At 37.9% G+C, this 7,270-nt stretch overlaps 1 protein-coding gene across 1 annotated transcript; it reads right to left on the bottom strand.

Annotated features, from left to right (window-relative positions):
* Window positions 458-1,883, bottom strand: LOC107647282. The gene is made up of 3 exons (XM_016351376.1): window positions 872-1,883; window positions 577-775; window positions 458-503 (listed from the first exon to the last, which is right to left on the bottom strand). The coding sequence occupies exons 1-3, from the start codon at window positions 1,881-1,883 to the stop codon at window positions 458-460; spliced, it is 1,257 nt and encodes a 418-aa protein (XP_016206862.1).

The raw sequence follows: 7,270 nt of genomic DNA, 5'->3' as shown, positions 1-7,270 counted from the left end.
CCTCCAAATCAGCTTCCACATGAACAACCTCAGTCCTCAAATCCGTTTGTACCTCAGACACAGTTCACCCCATCATTTCCAATGCAGCAACAATATTGGGGTATGTCACAGTTTGAGACAGGCGAAGGAGGTTCTTTTACCCAGTTGCTTGGGTTCATGGCTGCGGATGCCGCACAATCACAATATGGCCATCAGCCTGAGTTCATGCCAGGCAGGTATTCGTTGGATGCGAGGTATCCAGGCCATACATCATTCGTTGCTTCCGGGGGGTTCGTATCTGTTGATGACTCTAGTAGAAGTGAGGGTGGACGCGGTGTGACCAATACTCAGAATCCTAACCGTCTTAACATGGGACTCAGAAAGTGCGTCATCCTGGGGCGACCTTTCGTGACCCGTCTCAAGTACGGATTTGGTATGAACCGAGGTCCATTATAAGCTGGCCATGTTGTAGGGTTGCCTAGTGGCCGAAACCGTGCTCGGTATACCCGCCGTACTTGGTCCATCTTATACACATCATGCACATATAGTTGCCAATCAAGCTGCTGGTTGGCACAACATGCGAACACATGTCTGCACGGGAGCCGGTCCACCTGGAACTCACCATAGTCACATCGCATGCCACGTAGATCAACTGCAAACTCCATACCGCTCGGCATCTCGCGAACCTCAAACACCTCATTCTGGCGATCAAAGCAACTAACGTTAGTGTACGCCTCGCCCCGCTCTCGTAAATGCTGGTAACACACTTCATACTCACGAACCGTCCGCGAATATCCTAAACAATATCATATACCAAACAAGAAATAAGTTTCAGGATGTATAGATTGTTCACAGTTTCATTAATAACAAACTTTGAAGGAATCAATGTTACCTATATTGACGACAAGCTTTTGCAGGTAGGGTGCCTTGAATTTCCTCAGAAAGTTCGACTTTATATGCCTGATGCAAAACATATGAAAAGCTCTTGGAGGTGACCAAGCTCCGTTACTGCGTTCCACAGCTGCATTAATGGACTCGTGCCGGTCCGATATTAGACCGACCCCATCCCGAGTTACAACATGTTGACGCAGGTTACTAAGGAAAAAATGCCAAGCATCAGAAGTCTCTCCCTCCACAATAGCAAACGCAATCGGGACGATATTGTTGTTGCCATCCTGTGAAACTGCCACAAGCAAACAACCCTTATACTTTCCGTACAGGTGCGTCCCATCCACCTGGACAATCGGCTTACAATGTCTGAATGCCCTAATACAAGGGTAATAACTCCAAAATACACGATGCAGAACCCGAATATTACCCACCAAGTCATCGCCTTGATATGCAGGCATAGTCTCAAAATGGACGGCAGCAGCTGGCTCCTTGTGACACATGGCCTCCATCCATATAGGCAACGCTTCATAAGAGGCTTCCCAACCTCCAAATATTTTCTCTACTGCCCTTTGCTTAGCCAACCATGCTTTCCGGTAACTCACCGTATAGTTGAACTTCGATTGCACCTCTGCTATAACTGATTTTACCTTTATGGAGGGGTCAGCCTCAACCAGTGGCTTTATTGCTTCTGCAATTGTGATAGAATCCAGCTTCGAATGGTCCTGTGAAATGGTGGCTCTGGTACAGGTGTGGCTACCATTATACCTCCTTATAACCCAACAGTACTTCCTGCTGATCAAGCTAACCCTGATAACCCAATCACACCCTGACCCATACTGTGTACACTTGGCATAAAATGTCAACGGCTCAGACTCATACACCCGGTAGTCTACGCTTCGTCGTATCGTATACTCTTTTACCGCCTTAATAACAGCTTTCTTGGAACTGAACTCCATACCGATGGCAAATTCACCATCTGCGACAATAGGAACCTCTGCTGCGACAACCACCATTGAAAAAATTTCATTAATCCACAAGTATTTAAAAACCAATTCTAAAAGGAAAATCAAATTTCACTGCAACTAGTATGATATAAATCCAGATTTGGCAACATGTTATTATGTCACTCTAAACAAAATAAGAACATCCAGGGCAAATGTAAAAACTAGACCGGACCGTCCGGTTTGACCGGTAAACCAATCGAACCGGACCGATAATCCACACAAACCGGACCGGTCCGGTCCGGTTCACGGTCTCTAAACCGTTTCATGCTTCGAAGCTGTTCAAATAATAATGTCCAGTGACTCACGCATTTTAACGCATGTAACCACATTATAGAGAATTTAATTATTATTTAAATTATTCAAAACTAAATTAACGCATGAATAATTACTAGTAATTGTTAAAAAAATGTAAATTATTAATTACTAAATCCATGACCCCAAAAAAAAAACTAACACCACAATTACGTTACCTGCAGTCATATATTCCAGAAATTCCGGTGCATGCATGGCTTCCAAGTCCAACGCTCGCATGAATGATGGCTCCTCAAACGGCACTTCGTTTGCGAGTGCATTTGCCACTTCTGTCACATCTGGGGCCATGGTTCCGTCGCCTTGATCTTCATCTCCATCTGGACCAACAAATTCGTAGTTGCTTTCGAACTCTTCTTCACTGTCACTATTATACTCTTCCCGTAGAATATTCCGGTCAGCCTCAGATTGTTCAAACTCAACATACAACTCGAGGAACGAAATCTGAGACCGATTTCCAATATACATTGAAAACATATCCTGCATGCTTGCTTCATCCGTCACATATTTGGTTTCATACTGAATGAACCCACCAAACACCGGTACAGGATATCTATATAGAATACAGGATATCTTTCTTGCCCTCTCAGAATTAATCTTTTCACAGATTATACCTTTGAGTTCTTCAAATGAAATAATAAAAGGAATAACAACATCTAGTGGATTTTCACAAATAAATTTCACTCCTTCACTCGTTTGTAACAAAATCTGACCAAAATAATATATTTTTAGTAAAACTCTATCACTCATTTTTTTCGCTCAACAAAAAATAAGCATAAGCTTAGTCTTAACAAGTAAATATTTAAAAGCAAAACTGAAAAAACCCAACAAGAAGAAGAGAACAAGCAGCCGTTCACGAAGGACGAAGACGGCACTAAGCTCCCACCACTTCACTTCACTCTTTTATATAAGTAACATTGACGAACTCGCACCCTTCGACTAGGTTAAACTGAAATGTTTTTTAAAAAAAAAAGGAAGCCAACTCGGACCATCCGTGTTCCAATACTCTTCAAGAAAACGTAGGGTCCGATTACTTTGTTCCTTGATGCAACTCCTCCACTTAGAAATCGGACCGTGCGATATGCACCCACTAAAGAAATCGAAGGGTCCGATTTCAAGGCCACAAAATTTCTTCCTTCCCACACTAATCGGACCCTGCGATTAGTGACTAAAAAACTCATTACAAAGAACACGCACCCTCCGAATTCCTCTTCATCGCACTGACAAAAGAACTGTCCCACATATTTGTCTAGCTCCCCACAAATCCATATCCAGGCATAGCACGCACATTGGCCCAATATCCATAAAATTGAGCCCAAAGTCTTACGCTATAATCGTAAATTAAAAGTAGTGAGATATTATGATCTCTAAAACTCAAAAGTACGTACATAGTAATTGAAGAATGATAATATATCTAGGAGTTTGTGAAAAAAAAGATGACATAACAAATAATCACATTATACTCGAAACTTCGATGATGTAAAGCGTTGGTATACAAAAACAAAAGAAATATATATAAGAGTTTAAAGGAAATATATAGCAAATACTAGTCTCGACCTGCGAAAATAAGGCCGGTTAAAAAGTATAATATAACCTAGAAGTATACAAAATACAATCTATTTCTCCATAAATCAACCTCTAAGAGGGATATACAAGTATATATTTAAAAGTGGAGAAATAAACAACACTAAGTACAAAATGCAAAATGTAAAGGAGTCTTTGCTTTTCATAAAGAATTCGGCATGCTCAACGAAATGCATCACGTCCTGCATTTGAAAATAACAAAATCCGACAACAGGTGAGAACCCGAAAGTTTCCAGTAGGATAATAATTCCAAACAAAGACTATGTAAAAAGATATGAACTTGTTAGGCAATCCTAAACTCCAAAATACACCAGATTCAAGTCTAGGGTCATTTCTAAATTCAAACAGAAAAAATCAGACTAAGTCGCAGCCATACTAGTGAACCACAATCCTTGTATCTACCCAGGGAGTACCAATCCTCAACTCAAAGCAAATAGGGCAAACCACACCCTTTCATCTACCCAGAAAATTATCATATCAATATAACTTATTTTCATCATTCAATCATATGAACTCATTTCTTCAATCACTTCCAATCTCATTTCGACTCAATAATTTCCTTCCCAATATTTTCTACCCTCTAATCCACTATCTCTATAATCAATATAGGGGTTACGAAAGTTTACAAGCTTATTGAAAAACTAAACAGTCAAAAACAGAGTTTAATTGAGAAAAGAGGACTTGTGCGTACACATCACTCTTGTACGCACAAATCAGAAGCATTTTCCAGCTTGTGCGTACGCAGGACCAGTCGTGCATACGCATCACTTGTAAAATTCCTCTCGTGCATTCGCACACCCCTCGTGCGTACGCACAGTCCCTTCACCCATTCTGACTTGTGTGTGCGCACAACCATGTGCGTGCACACACATACAACAATTTCTAATTTTTTCGCAAATTCTCATATTTTAGATTTTTATACTCAATTTCAAACTCTCATAACTTTCTCTTCAAAATTCTGTTTTTCTTCATTCTTAATCCGATTTAAAGCTCTCATCATCACCTCTAATTTAAGATAAATTTGATAAAAATCCAAACTCTAAGCGCCAAGTTATGTCCCATCAAAGTTAGTTAAAAATTCATTATTACTAATTCTCACAATTCTCCAATTTCATTAATTCTCAATTCAATTTAGTTCAAATCTACTCCAATACCATTTCTAAACACTTCAAACATTCACTTACCAGTCCCTATCTATTTCGAGCCTAATCAACCCAATCATAACTCATTTCATACATTCTATCATATATATCATTTCACAACAACAACACATAATACTCCCATATCCAAAATTTACAACCAAAACTAAATTCACTCATTATTTCAACCAATTGCAACATAGCAATAATTCATACCAAATTAGATCAATTATTCAACTCAACATCATCAATCACCACATAACTACACCATCACTTACTTTAACTTACCAAGTAGGGAATTTCCTCATCCTATCATGACCTCCGCTCCAATTTCCATATCAACGCCTCACTAGGCAATCAAATCACAACATTTATTCGATCACAATTTTATTTAAACTCAATCAAAGTCATACTCATTTTTCAATTTCACACTTTATCTCATCAATGCTCAATCATCAACCAAACCAACATATATCACAATTTTCACTAAACTAAACAATCAACCACAATAATTCAATAATAATCCTAGGTCCACTAGCCTAGGATTTTATGTCACATTACATGGTATTTATCCAAAACTTAAACTCATACCTTAATGTCGTAAATTTTAAGCTTTTCTTTCTAACTTTCAAGCCTCAAATTGATTCACACTAATGTCTAAGTCCAAATTCCACAAATCCACCAAACTAAGCTTTTAATTACTCAATCTAACACCATATCATACAATTTGGCACAATATTAAAACTAGAACTCATATAAATTGATGGACCAAGAGGGAAAAAGAAATCCTTACCTTTATCCACTGACTTTAATGATGGAAACCACCAAGAACACAAGTTAGAGAACTCCTATGATATCAAAATCACCAAAAATCTTCAATATCCAAACTCAAAATATGAAATCAGATTTGAATAAGAAATTAGAAATGGAATTTCGAGTTACTCACCAAACTAATCAGATAGAATTGAAGAAGAGAAGATAAGCTTTGCGTGGCCGCAAACGATTTGTCAATTGGAGTTTTGGAGCAAAAGTTATGGACAAATGAAGATGGTGATGAATATTAGGGTTTTCTTCTTTCCTTTTCTCTCTTCTATCCGCCCCTCTCCTTCTCAAATGGATGAAATGGTGATGAAATGGGTTAAGTGTGGGTTTAAATAATGTGGTTTTTAATTTGGGAGAGTAAAAATAATTAGGATACGAATTAAAGTATTGATCTTAAAGATTTTAGTTTAAAGTTGGGCCAACGGGTTAAAACAATTGAACTGGACTTCATCGGTCCAAGTCCACATTATTTAAACCCACACTTAACCCATTTCATCCATTTGAGAGGGAGAAGGATGGATATAAGAGAGAAATGGGAAGAAGAAAATCCTAACATTCACCATCTTCATTTGTCCATAACTTTTGATTCGGAGTTTCGATTGACGAGTCATTTGTGGCCACGCGAAACTTATCTCGTCTTCTTCAATTCTATCTTATTAGTTTAGTGAGTAACTCAAAATTCTAGATCCATTTTCTTATTCAAATATGCTTTCGCGTTTTGAGCTTGGGTATTGAGGATTTTTGATAATTTTGATATCATAGGAGTTCTCTGTCTTGTATTCTTAGTGGTTTCTATAATTAAAGTCAATGGATAAAAGTAAGAATCTCTTTTTTTTTCTTGGTTTATCAATTTATATGAGTCCTAATTTTGATATTGTGCCAAATTGTATAATATGATGTTAGATTGAGTAATTAGAAGCTTGATTTGGTGGATTTGTAGAATTTGGACTTGGACATTGGTGTGAATCAATTTGAGGCATGGAAGTTGGAAGGAAAAGCTTGAAATTTGCGACGTTAAGGTATGAATTTAAGTTTTGGATAAATACCATGTAATGTGACATAAAATCCTAGGCTAGTGAACCTAGAATTATTGTTAAAATATTGTGGTTGATTGTTTGATTTATTGGGAATTGTGATATATATTGGTTTGGTTGATGATTGAGCATTGACGAGATAAAGTGTAAAATTACAAAATGAGTATGACTTTGATTGAGTTTGAATGAAATTGTGATTGAATAAATGTTATGATTTGATTGCCTATTGAGGCGTTGATATGAAAATTGGGTCGGAGGCTGTGATAGGGTGAGAAAAATAATTAGAATACGAATTAAAGCACTAATCTTACAAGTTTTGGCGCAAAGATGGCCAACGGGTTAAAACAATTGAACCGGGATTCACCGTATAGCACCCTACCACACAAAGTCTCACGCTATATTCGTAAATGAAAGGTGAAGAGGTATTACAACCTCTAAAACTCAAAAATACGTACATAGTAATTGAAGAATGATGATATATCTAAGAGCCTGTGAAGAAAAGATGACA

This window comes from Arachis ipaensis, chromosome B06, assembly GCF_000816755.2.
Source record: "Arachis ipaensis cultivar K30076 chromosome B06, Araip1.1, whole genome shotgun sequence".
In the NCBI taxonomy this organism is placed as follows: Eukaryota; Viridiplantae; Streptophyta; class Magnoliopsida; order Fabales; family Fabaceae; genus Arachis; species Arachis ipaensis.
The sequence above is the reverse complement of the archived record's forward strand: the minus strand, read 5'-3'. Positions and strand labels throughout refer to the sequence as shown.

Coding starts and splice junctions, on each gene's coding strand:
- LOC107647282 (XM_016351376.1), bottom strand. CDS start 1,883: ATGGTGGTTGTCGCAGCAGAGGTTCCTATTGTCGCAGATGGTGAATTT. Junction 776..871: donor AAAGCTTGTCGTCAATATAG/GTAACATTGATT, acceptor GATATTGTTTAG/GATATTCGCGGACGGTTCGT. Junction 504..576: donor TTCCAGGTGGACCGGCTCCC/GTGCAGACATGT, acceptor GATGTGTATAAG/ATGGACCAAGTACGGCGGGT.